The sequence below is a fragment of the Anopheles gambiae genome, chromosome 2 (genome assembly GCF_943734735.2).
Source record: "Anopheles gambiae chromosome 2, idAnoGambNW_F1_1, whole genome shotgun sequence".
Lineage (NCBI taxonomy): Eukaryota > Metazoa > Arthropoda > Insecta > Diptera > Culicidae > Anopheles > Anopheles gambiae.
Window position 1 is genome coordinate 66457569 of NC_064601.1, and position 19898 is coordinate 66477466.

The 19898-nt window shown below is 38.7% G+C and overlaps 1 protein-coding gene across 1 annotated transcript; it reads left to right on the forward strand.

Annotated features, from left to right (window-relative positions):
- Positions 1 to 590: 590 nt before the first annotated feature.
- On the forward strand, positions 591 to 17354 carry LOC1278508 (TWiK family of potassium channels protein 7). The gene is made up of 6 exons (XM_061651135.1): positions 591 to 846; positions 13804 to 14102; positions 14181 to 14337; positions 14422 to 14518; positions 15346 to 15475; positions 15653 to 17354. Exons 2-6 carry the CDS (start codon positions 13928 to 13930, stop codon positions 16390 to 16392), a joined length of 1299 nt encoding a protein of 432 aa, XP_061507119.1. The 5' UTR covers positions 591 to 846; positions 13804 to 13927; the 3' UTR covers positions 16393 to 17354.
- Positions 17355 to 19898: the final 2544 nt, after the last annotated feature.

Below are 19898 nucleotides of genomic sequence, written 5' to 3' on the forward strand. Positions count from 1 at the left end.
CTGCCAGAGTTAATTTTAAAGCCAATATTATCAATTCAGAACTACCTAACTGTCAGGGATACTATTTATAAGTTTTTTTAAGGCTTGCCAAATGTGGTTTAAAGTTGGTAGGAAATATCATTAGCATTATAGGTAGGTTATTAATATTAAAAATTAATATTGATATTAATATTAATATTATTAGTCACAATCAAAAAGAACCCCAAAACAATCCAAAACTGATGCCCCATTGAACTTTCCCAATGATCATCCGTATCATGAAGAACATTCTTACAAGAGTACACAAATAAGGAGCACCTGTAAATGAGCAGCAAATCTGGTAAAGACCAAAAATCCTTCTCTGCTAACAGTTCACTTGCAGAGACATGCGCATTTCGAGTTAGTGCCAGTTTCCATTTGTGTACCCTAGTTTTCTCAATGGAACCTGGCTATTTTCCCTGGGATACGTGGTGTGTGTTTGTGTGAGTATTGAAATATTTGCTCATCTTTAAACATAATCAGCGAGAACGTATCACTGACGTGCTCTCCACTGTTGAGAGGATTTCAAGAAACTCATGTTTGGTGTCTTTAATCTCTTCTATGTGGTAAAATTAGTTATACGCGAGACTCGGGTGTGTGTGAACAACAACGCTGCATTTATCTGCGGAAAATAACATTTGATATGCCTCCAACAAACCAGGTGCACATTGCAGCATCCTGATGCTATGTGCATATGCCACAGTCAGTAGTTTGCATGAATGTGAAATATTACCGTTCGTGATAAAACAGTTGTTAAAAAAATGTTTCTGTCTTTAGCCGCTGAAAAAGGCATCACTAGCCTAGTGATACGCGAATAGTTGTACACTGGTATATTGCATCTCATCTAGTATCATAAGCTATGCATATGTGTTGTGCTTCGTCGGAGTTACTTTCCTATGTGGCAATGTTCCTGTAATCCCGTTTTCTTTTTCTAAGCTCAACAAACTTTACTGTGAGCGCTGTGGTACACTGAGAACCAAAAGAATGCGATGTCTTTTCGACTCCACACTGTACGAAATTTATTTGTGGAAATGGCCGCGTTTGTGCAAAAAATAGAATAGTATGCGGTTTCCATGTATCCGTATTGCATGCCGAATAAACCCTTTGTGGGTGGAAGCTCATGTGACAATTTTCTAGTGGAAATGCCATAATATCTGGTTTACGGTGCTTAAAGGGAACAAATACGTGGATATAATATGCAAAACAGCAAGAGAAGAGCATCCAATCCAACGAGTAGAAAACTACTATACCTTTTCATCAGACAACTTCTCAATCCCATATGCTGTGAATGAGCGCGTGCATGAGAATATTGAGTAAGGTGTGGCACAAGAACGGATAAGTGGCAGAAGAAATGTGAATGATAGAAAAAGGAAATAATTTGCGTTTTATTACTAGCCTTAGTGCACGATATAAGAAAAATCGATGAAGTTTCAGTGCGGGTGGATAAAGATTGTCTCATAAATAAGATAAAACCAGGGCTACATTTGAGAAGCAGCATAGTGAAGAAAGAAGAATTCCTCTCACAACAAATTCGCTCGCTGATGGTGCTCATTTTTTTACTTTTTTTTATTTTTCTACAAGGGTGAAGTTTCATCTTCTCATTGCCTTCGATCTCCTGGCAAAGTTATATTGTTCAAATCAAAAGCCCAAGCTTCCAAGACCTAAATCAAATTATGATGCTCGTTTTTCTTACTAAAAAAACGGAAAGTATGTGCAGTTTTTGGTCTTTTATTAACGAAATTCGCCTCGACATCACCGAGATAAAATATATTCCAACGAAAGAGTAAAAGAACATCCACACGAGGAAGGATTTACCACAACCATACGGATTAGCAGTAGTGTTGGTATGTTGCATTCTAGCCTTGCATTCCTTCATACAATCATAATTGAGAATAAAAACTAAGCAAAATATTTTAATCGGCAGTCTGTTTCCGAGCCATCCGCTTAATTCGAATGCTATAATCATTCGCCTAAATACATTTAAGAAATAATTATTTCTGGTTTAAATGTGCACTTTTACACACGTAATAATTTGTAAGAAATATGAGGGAGTATAATAAGAAAATAACGATATTTCTGGATACAAAGTGAATTCATTTTTTTATCAAAAACAGCAATTTATTTTGCATTTGACAATTTTTAACCTATTTGAACTGATCTGACACATAAACTGTAAATTTAGAGAGAAAAAAATGCATATCTCCAAACCCGCGTAAGTCGAGAACCGCAGAACTCGGGAATAGACTGAATTGTTATTCCTTGATTCGATTACCAAAAGCATTTATAAATGAACCATCGCTCTTCCCATATCTAATTATGAATTACTCACACTTTTTCTGCCCTGTTGATAAACGGATGATTTTGCGATAGTTTGGTTATATGGGTATTGAGAATTGGCAGCTGAATACTTCATACCCATTGTACATTGCAGTCTTTGTCAGTGCAGGCACTGCATTATTTATTGTACGCATTTTTAAGTATTACGTATACGTATTACGTATTTTTTATTGTATTCAACATCTGTATTCGGATCAAATTGGTCACGTGGCTATCAATTACTAGTTTAGTTTCAGTGACCATATTGCTTTGGTAAAACACACATAAATTCGGTGAGTTCGCAGTCCATAAGGATCTTGAGCCCATGTACGGGCGTTTAGTTAGGACGGAGCGACGGTCCTTTTTAGGTTTGAGCCCATGACGGGCATGTTTGGTGATACAAGTGCTCAAGCATTAGTATTGGGATAATTCCCAATTTTTCCGGAGTCGATTTGATCCGATTCCGGACAGAATCGGAGTGAGTCCGACTTTCTCGAGCAGAGGGGTGGTGATGGTCAAAGGTGAATACAGATACTCGTTCAGAGTCGTTGACTCTAGCTCGTGAAGCTCGTTCGGAAAATATTTAAAAATAAAGAAATTAAGCAGGAGTGGAGGGGGGGGGGAGTGTTGTCTTGGAACGATCTGGAGTTGGAATAAGTTCTGCAAAACTGCTAAGCCCAGAGTCTGAGTGGACCCCCGACTTCAGAAGAAACATCTTTCTGTTCCAGTGAATAACAACCACTTGAAGTTAAAAGTCGTAGAACTGATGTTTATTTGTTCTACTGTTAAGACTTATTTTTTCTTATACTAGAAACACTTGATTATCGTGTAGTTAGGTTTTATAACATGTCCACCTTCAGTTCAAATCTCCTTTGAATTTACATTCAATCCTCCTTTTTTAGTAACATCGTAGCCATATCATGGATAATCATAGATAATCAAAATCCTCCGACTAATCTGTTCGAAATACTTTTTTTAAGTCTCACTGGCCTTTACATACATTACATCCACGCGACCGACCAATGTGCATTATTTGAATAGAAAATATTTTAAACTGCGATGAAAAACAAGTTAATTGCTTTAAGATGAATCGATTTCTACGAGATTTGATTTTTAAATAACAAGTAAATAAGAGGTTTAATATTTTTCATTGCTGCATTATGATTTATGAAAAATAATCTGAAAGAAGGAAGTTCATAAACACCCCAAAAGCTTTCAATTTTAGTAACATTTTCTATGATTAGAAAGTATAAAATATTAAAAATATTAATAAATTAATAATGTATATGAAATATAATTATTACCTATTCAATCTATGTTTCCGGCTATTTTGAATAAACTTTACTTTAGGTGCGAGGGCTCTTTTTTAAATTGAGGTTAATGAAGGTAGTACAGTAGAACGTCGATTATCCGGACAGCTCGGGACCGGACGGTTGCCGGTTAATCGATTTGCACGGATAATGGTCCAAGAAATGTCATTTTCATATAAAAATTATTTTATTACTAGTTTTTTATTAGTTTTATGATTAATCCAACTTGAATAAATCGATTAATCGTTAGTAAAATATTCGGCCTCAGCACAATTTTTCGATCGAAAAAATTCGATCGATCCGGCTGTCAATTTGGTGTCATTTGACACTCATTTCGCCGCCAAGGTGTTCATTTTACTGGTCTTTTTGAAAACTGGTATACCATGACACTCACGAGCAAAATGAACTATGCTACAAAAATTCGATCGTTCCGCTTTGTATGGCGAAAAATCCGCAACTCATTGAGCTGCGGAAATTTTCGAATATCAGAAAAATGCCATAAATTAAGGTTAATGGTTTTGAAAAACGTTATGTACAAGCAAGTTGGTAATTGTTCTGGTTCTTTTTCAATATTTTGGGTGATCGAGCCCTATCGCCTATCGAATTTTTTCGATCGAAAAATGGTGCTGAGGCCGATTATTTTAATCAATAACTATAGGTTTAACAACTGTTCATGAACAAAAATGAATTTCGAAAATACCTTGAGACACCTCAGAGCTGCACAAAAATCTGGTTGCCCACTTGACTATCGCTGCAAATGTTCGCTGTACGTTTGAACAGCTGTCACATTTATGCGCACGGTTAAGCCGCCCGCCGGTTAATCCGCCCCGGGATAATCGACGTTCTACTGTAAATACTTTTATGTATTTCATTATCCTGCTTTATCAATAGCTGGGAAAATAAATAAATAATCATTTTTATAAGTAACCATTTTTTATGTGTAAGATTGTTATAATTATAATATGTGATGTTGTTACAACTCTGATTGCTGTTAAAAATGATAGCCTAATAGTAATAATATAATTTATATATACTCATGAATTATCAATGAGTGTTATGTTTATTAGCAATTGCTGTTCTTTTTATGTTTTGTTCAAAAATTGTTGCTTTTCTTGTAAATCATGTATTATCATGTAAAAATAAGAAATATTAAGACATGGTAATCTATTAATTTGCTCATCCACGGCGGTTAAAACAGGCGTTCAAAAATGTTGCTTGGGTTTGTGATAAACAGGCGTTACGCGTAACGCTAGCGTAACGTAGAGGGCTGAGCCTTACTTTTACCTAAATTTGTAAAGATTCCCTTAACACCCAATCTTCATATACAGTGGCGGCCACCAAAAGTCGGACAATTCATATTTTCACCTATTATCTGAATTTGCGGCACCCTGGGCATTTCCATAGACCGCTAATCGGAAAACTTTCTTCATACGTCTTTGAAGACACTCTTTAGCTATGCACATGCATCTTTTAAAATATTGGAACACCATTCAGAAATGTGATAAAAGGTATGAAATTTATGCGGTCCATCGAAAGTCGGACAGTCTTCATTTCATAGCGCACGCTCTATGGTCTTAATCAGCCAAATACCGTTTCTGCAAAGTTCCTAAAGAAACAGTATAGTAGTTTTTTAGATAATGTTAATTTTTTCATAATTTTAGAGTTACTTACTATCAGGAATGAATGAAATAGTAAAAAAACACTACCTAGCCTGCCATTGAAGACTAAATTGCCACAATGCCGTTGTTCACTATTTAGATAGAATAGTTACTGCTTCAAATTGACCATTTTTGTTCCTGGCCTGGTTACTGAACATGTTTGAACATGTTAATAACAAAAATTGTATAACTTTTTAGCAAGGTAATGAATAAGGCTTAGTGCCATAAGCGCCCATGCATCCCCATAACTTTCTAGATACCCTAACAAGTTCAACGGTTTTGGGCATGAATATCCTTCTAGATTTTAACAGCCTGCGCGACATTTTATGCATCAAAACTATTGTTTTTTGCTTTATTGTTGCAAAAAGCTGATAAAATTGTCTTTATAACTCAATTTCTGATACTTCTACAAGATCTAATAACTTTAAAATTATGAAAAAAAACAATAATACTCTCTTTAAAATAACTCTGATATTTAAATTGGTTAATCCGGACCGTAGAGCGCATGACCTATGTAATCTAAAACGCAGATGACCACTCAAACTAGTTGATGGACCTCTAACAACTGATATCAAATGATTTAAGAACCATATTGGTCAATATTGGCAAGACGTGATCATTTCACTATGAAATGAAGACTGTCCAACTTTCAGTGCACCGCATAAATTTCATACTTTTTATCACATTTATGAATGGTGTTCCGAGATTTTAAAAGATATCGATCTGATTTTTTGCTTGTACATTGTTAAAGAATGTCATCAGAGACGTGTGAAAAAAATCCGTTAAGTGGTCTAGGGAACTGTCCATGGCGCCGCAAAGTCAGGCGGTCCCCGAGATACACGGTTAACCGTAGAGTTGGCAACCAGATTTACACACGTAAGTTGGCAACCGGCAAACCCGGGTATTCCACACGTTTTGACGCAAAAATTAACGATTTTCATAGGTAAACAATGCTTTCTATATTTTAATGCTGTAAGCAAGTAATGCCGACCATATATTCTCTTCTATTTCATTTATTCATTAAGTTTTTTTCATTTTATTATAAAAATAACGGTCAAATTGAAATTTGGAATCGGTTGAATTTGACTCGAAATTAAGCACAATACGAAAAGATGAAGAAGAGAAACGTCATTCTCCATACAAAATGTATGGAATACCCGGGTATGCTGGTTGCCAACTTACGTGGTAAAGTTAAAAAAAATCAAAATAAAATACTTACAGCCTGTTTAAAATTACAACTTATGCACCAAAAAATCATAAATTAAAAGTTGGGAGGCTACGAAAAATTTCAGGTCAATAAAAGCAATGAATCCAAAGTTATTGAAGTTTAAAGTTGAAAAAAATACAGTGGAGGGCCGTTTATCCGGGTACCTTTTACCCGGTTATCCGTCTATCCGTGCTGTTGAAAAATGACAGTTCAATACCTAGATGACATTGCGTGCTGAGGAGGATATTTGAAATAGCGGTTACCAGAGCATTTTGTCATACCAAAATACGCTATAATTCATAGCACATTTCAAATATTATCTTCGGAAAAACATGAAGTTTATAAAACTGGCTAGGTTTTACTAAAACATAATATTAATTTCAAAAACAAACCAGGATTTCGTGATAAACTAAATACTTTGACTCATTAACCATGCTATTCGACTATCCGTGCGAGGGCGAGTCCCGAAGAGCCCGGATAATCGGCGCTCCACTGTACCCGGGTATCCGGTTGCCAACTTAAAGGTTAATGGAGACCGAAAACGGCCGCAAAAAAACGCGTTTCTCAAATTTCCACGTAAGTCGAATCTCGTGTTTTCCAGCCCAAATATCACGAATATAATTTTCGTTTAATTTTGCTGGTAGAAGGTGGTTTTAGCCACTCAATTAATTATTTGATATGATTCTGACAGTATTTAACCATTAAAAAATTAAACCACCTTTTTAAAATTCAATCAAAAGGGAAATTATTTTGCATTGGACAATTGATGTGTTAAAGCAATACTATTTTCTCAAAGAACTGTCAAATTTAGAAAAGCGCGTATCTCCGAATCCGCGTATAAGAGGTACCGTGTATATCCTCTGCAAGTTCTGACGTTTAACAGACTCGACTATCGTCGCCGGTTACTAACATGTGGTCGATTTGGTTGAAAGTTTCTCGATCCTGGTACGCCCACGTGATCTTGTGGATGTGATCTGCGCCTGTCTGATTGTACGCTGCAGTGAACTGAACCAATGTACTACCATTATCGTTGCTCAGATGGAAATGTGAGGAGGTTGATTGGGAAAAATACAAAATATAAATTACATACACTGTTGACACGTTTCGGCACACGGTACGATATAAACAAACACCTGTCAGCGAGTTGAAGCGAACGGATTAACCGGAGAGCTTCCACCACCAAACGCAGATTGGCGCTAGTATACGATCAGGAGATTACCCAACTGACATTTTATAGCACGAATAATCGGGAATTCGAGCAAATTCCCTTAAACTGGAGCCTTAAACTTCCCTTAAACTGCACCAGTTTAAGGGAATTTAGAAAAAGTCCTTTAAAATCAAATGTGATGCGACTTTTTCGTTACTTTCTTCTAGATTCGCTCGGAAACGATATTTCCTATCGTTATAGTTGGTCATGTACCCATTTTATACTTAAATAATACCCATTTTTATAGAATAACGTCACATAAAATTAGCTTTTGTTTTTCATCAAAAAACCTTAGCTATGAATGAAAAATGAGCTCGACGGCATCGTCCATCGATAGAGGAACGTCTAATTTACGATCACACCAAATCTTGGCGCTTTTAACACACTTGATCACACACAAATCCACAAAGGGGTTCGAGTTTGGCGCAATTAGCAGCAAGCAATTAGAAATCAAACACGAGAGAGACCGGACAAATTTTTAAGCGTGCGCATTAAGTTCGAATCGCCGTTGTCGAAAATTTAATGGAAATAAATTTATTTGTTACTAAAATAACATACACATCAACCTTAGATGATCCTCCCTCCCTTACCTGCTTTACAGAGACAATAACAAATGCAGCCTTGACCAGTATCCCTCTTACAAAGGGTGCCCCCTCCCGCGCATTCTTAATACTACCGAGGCCGTAATAATGTGAATTGAAATAAATAACACTTCAACACTTCACTTCAAATTACATCGAGCGCCCGGGACTTAGGCTAAAACGCGCGCGGCCTCACACTGCGAAGGCTTGAACTGTACTGACGATTTTGTGTGGTAGCAAGAAAGGGAACGCACGAGGAATACTCGCTGCACTAGTGCGAGTGAGACACCGACACCAGCAAGCCGCTGCGAGAAAACCAAACTGAGCGCGCTGGCTGAAAGTGAACGCACACATTCACACATGTGTGATTGTGTGAGTGCGAAAACTGTGTAGAAAGCAAAACACGCTCACGCCTCCGAACAATTCCGCGTATTTCCAACCGTCTCCCCCTGCTTCTACATGCCCCTCGCCTGAAAGACGCACACTTTTACATTCTCTTTGCTAGTAGGGAATGCTTCAAAATCTCCCTTACCGGTCCAAAACAGTCCTCCTTAAGATTTACAATAATATTTGGTGTTCCGGGAACATACCGGATGACTGGAAACCCTGTTTTACAATTCCCATTTCAAAACCCAATAAACCGCCACATACAATATCTAGTTACCGCCCCATTTCTCTACTGAATTGCATTGGCAAAATCATACAGAGAATGGTAAATAGAAGATGCAAGAATTAGAAGACCGTAACCTCCTTAGCACCAATCAACACGCAACACGAGGAGAGAAAGGTACTGAGATATATTTTGCCGAACTTAATGAACTTTTAGAAACCCACTACTCCAAAGACCACCACATTTACTGTGCAATATTAGATTTATCAAAAGCTTTCGACAGAACCTGGCGACATACAATTCTTGAACGGATCAATATGTGGGGTTTTGGAGGACGCATTACAGCGTATCTTTAAATCTTCCTATCAAATCACACTTTTAAAATTTTAATTGCGACGACATCTTCTGATTTTCATGTCCAAGAGAATGGTGTTCCCCAGGGTGCCATTCTCTCTCCCACTCTTTTTCTGATTAGTGTAGAATTCCTCTGCCGCCCATGCCCAGTAACATTTAATGTTTCATGTATGCTGATGATATAGTTCTTGTCTCAGCATCCAACAATGGAACCGAATCACGCACAACTTTACAAGAAGGAGTCAATATAGTTCAGAAATGGTCACGTTGAACCTGTGCAACACAATTTCACACTTCAAATCCAAAATAAGTCACATCTGCAATAGCATACATCATATTCTAAAACCCATTAAATACAATACCTCAGTAATACCAAAGCCTCTCGCTAAACACTACTTCAAATCATCAATAGCTGGCTTGTACCATAACTACTCTACGACATTGAAATAGTCTCCCGGCAACGGGGAAATTTCCAAAAACAAATTGCACCACTTTACCATACTGCCATCCCGCTCTGGTGGATTTCGTTACGAGCCCCATCGCATCACTTATGTATGAAAGCGGACATCAACCTTTCAACCACATCATAACCAACAAGATAGTAGCAGCTGCAGGACGAATGATGTTGAACAAGGGTCTCCAAATTACGTCCTGCGGGCCGCATGAGGCCCTCGGGAGCCTATTATGCGGCCCTTGGCGGCTTTGTTAAAGTTAAAAGAAATAGTTAATTATTGTGACTATTTTTAAAGAAAATGTAATTGTTGCTATTCAGAGACGTAGACCAGGCTTAAATATTAGAAAGCTATATAAATTTTGTATATCATGTTAGTATTTTCCTATAAAGACGAAATTTAAACGTTCGCATTAGTAACAGGCAACGGAAAGATGGCCCTCAACACCATTATATGAGAAGCAATGTGGCCCGCGAACTGAAAAGATTGGAGACCCCTAAAGTAGAACAACATCAAAACCGATGCCATTATGCAAAGGACAAACGCCGATTTCACCACCCTCAGTCACCAAAATCATCCAAATCGGTAGTTGCCCCTGGTACTGCCGCCCACAACAAATAGACTGGACCATCAAAAATCACCTTCGGGCTGGTTGCAATAGACTCATTGCAAACCGTCATTTTGCTGGACTTGTTCAGCAAAAATACCTTAACCACCATCTGATCTACACTGGCGGATCTGTACAAAACGGTTTCACCAGCTATGGAATCTACTCTAGCATCGATAATGGCACCATCCGGCTACGAGACCATACCTCAATCTTCAATGAAGAAGCAATAGCCCTGCTTATTGCAGCCAACGAAGGTCTACGCAGACGCAACGTGATCTTCACAGACAGTGCAAGTGTCCTTCAAGCACTTGAATCTGAAACCACCCGTGACTCGAACATCCAAAAACTCTACAATATACCGAATTCACACCAAGTCACATTCTGCTGGATTCCTGATCACACAGGTATTCAGGGATACGAAATAGCAGACCGACTAGCCAACGCATGACGTAATAATCCGGCCTGCTACCATAACACTCTTCCCCGCCGTGACTACCCAAGTGACATTTTCGAGCACGAATAATCGGGAATTCGAGCAAATTCCCTTAAACTGGAGCCTTAAACTTCCCTTAAACTGCACCAGTTTAAGGGAATTTAGAAAAAGGCCTTTAAAATCAACTGTGATGCGGCTTTTTCGTTGTTTTCTTCTAGATTCGCTCGAAAATGATGTTTCCTATCGTTATAATTGGTCAGGTAGCCATTTTATACTTAAATAATATTGATTTTTTATAAAATAACGTCACACAAAATTAGCTTTTGTTTTTCATCAAAAATCTAAGCTATGTGTGTAAAATGAGCTCGATGGCATCGTCAATCGATAGAAGCAAGTCTAATTTACCAACACACCAAGTCTTGGCGCTTGGAACACACTTGATCACACACAAATTCACAATTTTAAGCGTATCGAGTACTAATCGAGCAGATATGGGAAAACAATTTCGAGCAAATGTCACTTGGGTATATTTGCCTTAGCAAAACCATCATCGCCAATATCTGGAATGGTTATTGGGTTAACAGCGACTGCTCTTTCCTGAGAACCATCAAGACCACATAACCGATTGAAAGAGGCAAATGAGTACAATTGGCTCAAAGTCTCTATAAAAATAAAGAAAAAAAAATCAAGACCACATCATTGCCATGGAGAGACCATCCATTTCACCAAGCCCAGAGAATTCTATCACGACTTCGGATTGGACACACCCACACCAGCCCACCACTATGCAGTTTCTGTGGCGTCGACATCACCGTCCGTCACATCTTAACCGAATGCCATGGATATACTTGCGAAAAGCATCACCTACAAATTGGACCACAACATCGACACCATCCTCTCACCAAACAGCGATTGCCAGCGTAAACTATTATAATTCTTTCGTATTACAAGCCTTAATAAAAAAAACTCTAACCAAAACCAAAACCACATTTATAGCAAACAATAAAATCAATTGATAGCTTTAAGTAAACCGAGATTACCCGGTATAAGGTATCTGCAAGCCACAAATGACTTGCAAAGAAGAATGTTAGAATTTTAAGCCTAGAAATAATTCATCGATTGAAAGAGACGAGTGAGGCCAATTGGTTCAAAGTCTCTATAAATATAAACAAACAAACAAATTATTGGTCCGATTAATATCCGGGGGACGAATCTGTGTCCCGCACACTGTCGTACGTACACTAAGCGCGGGCCACTTAGTGTGTGTCGTGCGCTCGAACAACCGTGTTTCTTGCGAGCAGCCAGTCGAGCAGGGCTCCCGGCAGGGCACGGTTTGCTTTAATGTGTATTGTGCTTGTTCATATTATTATTATTTATTTATATTTATAATAATAATATGAATTTATATTTATATTTATTATGTGTACTGTTTATATTAGTGTTATAATAAAAGTACCTAAGTGAAAAGCTAAACACAACACTTATGTTAAGGAATTTGCCTAGCATGCGCAAGGTACATAGCATATCGTTAATAGCAGCGGTTTCAACCGAGGGAGAATTCCTCCCAAGGGGCGAATTTCGACTTTGTTGAGGGGGGGATAATTTTCGATCAAAATTTCCCAAAATGCCATTTATCAAAACTAGAATATTTATATATTCAAAAGTAAGAATCAAAAACGGATTATTCATCCAAAAATTTGCTGTATTTGAACATTGTAGAAGTTTGTTGAAACTCAAATTTGAGGTGCAAACACTCCCTATTAAAGCTGAAATAAGCCTATAAAGTTACAAAATGATTTACAGATATATGTTATAAGCTAAAGAAAATATGCTTAGAGTTTCGGGTCCCGATCAGCTATTCGTTGTATAATTTCATTTCATTTCATTTACAGTCTGTTCCCGAGTCACGCGGTTCTCGACTTAGAGCGTTTCTACATACACCGAGAATGCAGCTGAGAAAATAACTGACAGCATGCTTTGACAGCGCCTGACATCATTTTCGGTGAGAGAATTCTCCACGGCATGCAAAGAACGATGGAGCTGAGAAAAATTCAATTGGCAGTTTATGGCAAACGATCAATTGTAGTTTGCATTTTTGCCGTCTAATAATCGTAGAAACATTATATTATTATCCGGAGCTTCTACACACACTGGCGTGAGAAACCGATTGTCAATTCTCTCACAGCCATCTCTCACCTACAGTCTCGGTGTATGTAGAAACGCTCTTACGCGGATTTGGAATACAGGCGGTCCCCGAGATACACGGTACCTCTTATACGCGGATTCGGAGATACGCGGTTTTCTAAATTTGACAATTCTTTGAGCAAATTGTACTGATTTGACACATCAATTGCAAATTGCCAAATAATTTCCGTTTTGATCGAATGTTCAAAACTATTTCAAAAGGTTTAAAACAGTTATATTCAGTCAGAATCATATCAAATAATTCATAAAGTGACTAAAACCACCCCTTACTTGCAAAATTACACGAAAATTAGTGATATTTCAGCTGGAAATCACGAGATTCGACTTACGCGGAAATTCGAGATACGCGGTATTTTGCGGCCGTTTTCGGTCCCCATTAACCGTGTATCTCGGGGACCGCCTGTACGCGGTTTTCGAAATTTGACAGATCAAACGTCAAATCGATATACAGGCGTCCGCCGAGTTAGGCCCGTGTCTGTGCTCCATCGGATGCGATTTTATCGGAAGGCCTATCAAAATTTTATATGTGATTGGACAGATGACGTCGGACGTGCGATTTCGTCGTACGACGGAATCAAAATTTTTTTATTTCATCGGACGCCGCATCCGATTTTATCTGTCAAACTAAATGAATGGTGTTTTGTAGGAACAATCTCAACTTAATTTTTCATAATCGTTATATTATTAAAATCATTTTCTGTTAAAAAGTTAAATTTTTAAATTATTAGTTAAATTATTTTCTGATTTTTTTTATTTCAAAAATTCTTTAACCTTTTTGATTCATAAAATAAATACAATCCTCCAAATTGCGATGAATGATTAAATTTTTTCTTACATTTCAGGACACGTCCAGAAACTGAGAAAAAGCAAAGCAACTGCCGATAAGCTACGCTTTTAAATGCGTACAAACACTCAAGTTTGAGGATCAAAACATTTTTAAACTCAATAAATCAATATTTTCCAATTATGAACACTAAACCGCCGCTTCAAGTTTCGAATTTTATTGGCGGTGGTAGCACATCGCGACCACAAAGTCCGTCGCTTTGTTTTTCTACCACATCATCCAAGATAGATAAAAATGAATCGGTATCTCTCTGCGGATGTCAGCAAGCCCCGAAATCTCAATGCGCTTCCGCGCTAGGTATTGTATTCGCATGACCAAGGTGAGGCAATATCTCGAATATAATTGGTTTGTCGTTTTCTTGCTATTTTTTTACAGGTGTTTTCGTGCTGGTTTTAGCGTACACTGCGCTTGGATCTGTACTTTTCGTCACACTTGAAGGAGATGGGGAAGATGGCGATATTATTGAGACTTCTGTTGCTGCATCCAAACCATATCCTAGACACGAGTTAGTTAGTGCAGAAATGCGCCTTAAGTAAGTAGGGAATGTCCATAGCACTACAAATATTGCCAGCTCCGCAAAAAAATGCTCCAATATTCGGTTATTTTTACCCTGCAGAACTGTGGATCGGTTATGGTCGATTACTGAGGATTTAAACATACTTTATAAAGAAAATTGGACTCGTTTGGCTGCCCAGGAAGTCTTACATTTTCAGGTAACATTAATATAAATATAAACAATAATTCAACATGCTGAAACATTTGCCTCGTGCTAACTGTAGCGTGCCTGCCGGCTGCCCGACCGGCTGCTCACAATACACTCTCGTCCTGAGTGCACGACACATACTAAGCGGCCCGACTAGTGGTGGCGCAACTGCCACGACAAGCATATCAGTCGTTACAGCTGTCCACAATTTGTTTGATCTATAATATATATACGTAGTTGACCGCTAACTGAGAGGTAAACAAGCTCCAGTTAATGAACGACGGTCGCTAACTGGAGTAACGTTTCTATGGATTGATTGCTTCCATTCGTTTTGACTTGAATGAACAAACAAAACATTTTCTTTTTTTCATTAATGTTGATAAAAGTATAGTAATTCGTGTGATGTCGTAAATTAATAGAATGTATTTAATTAATAGATGGCAATTAATTAATCAAACGTAGGCCATAAATTTGTGTGAAAAATGCACATTTGCGACAAATTTCTCTTCTTGAGATTCCGGATATTTTGATGTTTTTTTTATGTTTAAGTTTTCTTTCTGAGAATCACTCCAGTCAGCGAACTTTAAGTCAGCGATTTAAAAAGCACTCCAGTTAAAAATATGTTCCCATAAAAAGGGAAAAAAGCTAGATAATGAAATATCGACACCTTTCACATGCATAAAAATTCACGTAGTACATCCACGAAATTGTTTTATTTTGAAAAGACTTCAATTTTGACGTAGTTCTGTTGTTTTGGACGCTTTAACATTCAATAAAATGATGTAACTGATTGAATAAGATTCGTTTTCAATACTTTGATCCAATTTCCATTTTTAGGATACAATAATACGTGCGGTACGAGCATCTCGTACCCAGCAGGTGACCAATGTACAGCAAAATACACGACCTTACAAATGGACTTTCGCTTCCGCTTTCCTTTACTCGTTAACATTGATAACCACAATAGGTACGTATATTTGTATGTATTTTGATGCACATTATCTGTCCTTTGGTTTGGTCTGCTAATTATAAAGATTTCCGTAGCAGATGAAGTGCACAGATCGAAACCAGCGGTTCGAGTAGAGTTTTGCATTCATCATAACTCTTCTCTTAATACTCCTTTTATTATTATTTTTTCTTACAGGTTTTAGCGGCATTTCTCCACGAACTCAATGGGGACGTGTAGCGGCATTGATCTATGCACTTTTTGGTATACCCATCATACTACTATACCTTTCAGCCATTGGGGAAGGCTTATCGAGCGGTATGCGATGTCTCTTTCGTCGGCTACGACCCAATCGTTCTCCTTCTGGGAGTACCAACAATAGCAACAGCAGCAATTCAAGCATTGGCAGTGTCAGCGTTCCCATGAGCAGCAAAGCAACCGTAGCCGAGCTGCAGAAACGGTCGCAACAACAGAGCTACCATCAATCCTGGAACCACGGTGGCTCTACCATTCATGATCCCTGCGCATACGCCCTCAACGCTCATGGTTTGCGTGGGGGGATGGCTACAAACAGTAAAATGCACTCCCAGTCCGTTGTACCAATATCGATCTGCATTATGATATTGATTTGTTATATTACCCTCGGGGCGGTACTGTTTCATAAACTGCAGCCTTGGGGAGTTTTAGAGAGTCTTTACTTTTGTTTCACCTCCCTTGGTACTATCGGATTTGGCGATCTCATGCCAAAAGGCACTGTTGCACAATACGCAGCATCAGCATACATCATTATTGGCATGGCTGTCGTGGCGATGTGCTTCAGTCTCATTCAAACGGAGCTCATTATTTGGTTGAAGAAGTTTACTATCCCCGAATCACTTCCTACATCCACGGAGGATGTTGCTCTCGTCTCAGTAGCTATGACACCGATAAAATCTTGACAACGACCAAATGATCTCATTCCCAACGAATACAACTCTCTTCCGCGCCGTTCTAGCGCATTTCATCGCAACACTCCGGCACGACGCTCTGCTGGTATTATGGAGAATCACATGGAATATTTCGTACCACGAAGCGTAAGTGAATTCAATCTGTCGGGTGTAGGTGATCTAGCGCTTCCTCCAGCTAAACGCAACCTCTCTACGCAACACGCAGCTAGCTCTACCATGCTAGCCGCACCAAAGCCACGAGAGAAAATGGTAACGTTTGAGGACGAATCAAAATTTTTGCATGGCTTGCCTACCACACCGAGAAAGCCGACCCTGACCAACGATGTGTTTATGTGACGTGACGGGTCCGGTAATGGTGAGACGCCTCCGTCGAACCAGTATCCTAATGATGTGATTAAGGTTTGATATTGCTAGAAAACCAAGATCGCTTTGCCTGCTTTTAATTTATTTAATTCATAATTACCAAAAGCTTGTTTTCGCAACTCCAATGGCGAACGCAATCAGATCGATAAAACGGCAAGTGAATGTATATCACGTGTGAATAGAGACATAATGAAAGTTTTAATAATCCAAATCATCCAAATGATGTTTGATATGCTTCATATTCATTTTTTCCTTGCAAAATAACGCTACAGAAGTTTGCGAATTTATCCAAAAGACCAACCATTCCGATAACATCTCATGCGCTACATTAAGAATGAACGGGTCTACAATATTAGGTTCATTGAGGAGGTAAAAATCGTGCCAAATATTACGTGCAAAGTAGGTAGTAAATAAGTGAGTGAGACTAAACAAGCATTCCTTGAATAGTGACATTCATTGAATATGAAGTGAACGAAAATCTGTACTGCACTATCATAACTAATTGAACCCCGTTAATAACGTCGATCAACACTGTACATATTTTGTTGTAAAATTGTGAGGCCAATAAAAACCAAATTTACATAGATAAATATGCTGGTGCTCTAATTGTCGAAACATGAAGAAATACTTAGACGCTATAATGCCTTGTCTCGTAGTATAGTCGTCAACTCGTACGACTTAACAACATGCTCGTCAATCCCCAAATGGACCGTGACTATCCTGCTATGGTGGAAAATCAATTAGTCACTGAAAGCCAAGCTCACAAATGGTACAGGCAGGCCTTGACCGACAACGGTTGTTGAGCCAAAGAAGAAGATGATAATGCCTATTAACATACATTTTCTTTGCTCTTATCCTGCAACACTGACTCTGGGGGTTTGCTGAAAATTCAACCATCCAACCAAAGTTCAACCGTTGAGATTATCAGTATGTTATTTTACTTCAATCATCAAGTTTACAGCTATTGTATGTTTTCCTCTATGTCGAAATATGACTGAAGTATCCTGCAATACCTGCGTCTGCACCCATATGCTTTTACTGTTAATCCGTTTGAAACCTGCTGAACTGGGTTTTTTTTCTCAAAAATTAGTGTACAGGCGGTCCCCGAGATACACGGTACTTCTTATACGCGGATTCGGAGATACGCGGTTTTCTAAAATTGACAATTCTTTGAGCAAATTGTACTGATTTGACACATCAATTGCAAATTGCCAAATAATTTCCGTTTTGATCGAATGTTCAAAACTATTTCAAAAGGTTTAAAACAGTTATATTCAGTCAGAATCATATCAAATAATTCATAAAGTGACTAAAACCGCCCCCTACTTGCAAAATTACACGAAAATTTGTGATATTTTAGCTGGAAATCACGAGATTCGACTTACGCGGAAATTCGAGATACGCGGTATTTTGCGGCCGTTTTCGGTCCCCATTAACCGTGTATCTCGGGGACCGCCTGTATAATATAGTTACAGTGCAGCGCCGTTTATCCGGGTACCTTTTATCCGCGCTGTTGAGAAATGACAGTTCAATACAAAGATGACTTAAGTCATAATTAAGCAAATTTGCTTTGTGAGGAGAATATTTGAAAAAAAAACGGTTATCAGAGCACATTGTCATAACAAAAAACACTATAATTCATGGCAAATTTCAAATATACTCTTTGGAAAAACATAAAGTTAATAAAAAAAATTGCTAGTTTGTATCAAAACATAAGATAAATTTCAAACGAAAATCAAGAATATGTGCTTAAATATATTCTTTGACTAATTATCCGTGTTATTCGCATATCCGGCCGAGGTCAAGTCCTCAAGATGAGCCCGGACAAACGGCGCTCCACTGTATATTCTTTGATTCCATGCTAATTTTTTACTAGCTCTCCGAAATCTCCCATGGTAGACTAAAGTCTTTCCCCGAGTGTTGTGACGAGTAGAAAACGCCCTTAGGCACTCAGGAGCTGCGCGCCTCGGAACGTGAGTGTGTTCGGGTTTAGCCAGGGATCGTGAGGACACTCTCGGATAAGCGGTCAAGCAAGTAGGAACGCGATTAGGAAGTAAGCGGAATAAAAAGTATCCTGTTAGCTGTTAACGTTAAAAACGCGTGTTGTTTTAACGTTTTATATTACGAACCACCCGAAAACGTAACAGTGGCGACGAGTGATAAAAAAGCGATGTTAAAAGAAAATTGTGTGTGTATGTGAACATTAACATTATTCCGTGATAAAATTGGTGTTTAAGACAAATATAGCAGCGAGTGAATTGTACGAGAAAAAAAAAGAACTATCAGTGAAAGAAGTATTGAGTGAAGAAAAGTGGACAAAATTCCGTCTAAACGCAAGCGCAGGAGAATGAATCCAAGTGGCAGCGAATCATCGGAAGAGGAGCAACGACGGCTTTCGCAAATGTTTTGGCAGCAGAGCGCAGCAGCCGTACACCAGCCTGCAAGCGGATCGTCCAGTGCGTTCGTGTTGGGGTCATTGGACCAGCAAGCGCGCGGTCAAGTGGCGTCAGTGCAGAATCCGCCATCGCTTGTAACAGCGCCGGCACAAAACGCGGGGGTGCCGCCATCGCTGAGTGCTGCTCCCGGGCAGAATGCGACGATATCGCCATCGCATAATACGGGACAAACGCTTTCTTCCCAACCACAAAATGCTTCGTCACCCGATCTAATGCAGATGATTTTACAATTGCAGATACAAATGAACCAGTTGATGATGCAGAAACAACACCAGCCAGAGCGTCAATCTGTGTCCGTTCCAGTGCTTAATCCGGAGCAAATACTGGATTCGTTAAGTTCCCATGTAAGAGAATTTCAGTATGACGAGGAAGCTAAAATTACTTTTGCGGCTTGGTATGCACGATATGAAGATTTTTTCGCAAAAGATGCATCGAGGTTGGAAGATGAAGCGAAAGTGCGTTTGTTAGTCAGAAAGTTAGGTGCTGCGGAGTATAATCGTTACGCTAATTTTATATTGCCGAGGTATACGCGAGATTTCAGTTTCCAAGAAACGATAAATAAGCTAACGGCTCTGTTTGGTAATAGGGAATCTCTATTAAGCAGAAGGTATAAGTGCCTCAATACAACAAAGGCTCGTGGGGAGGATTATTTGTCGTATGCGTGTCGTGTAAACCGTG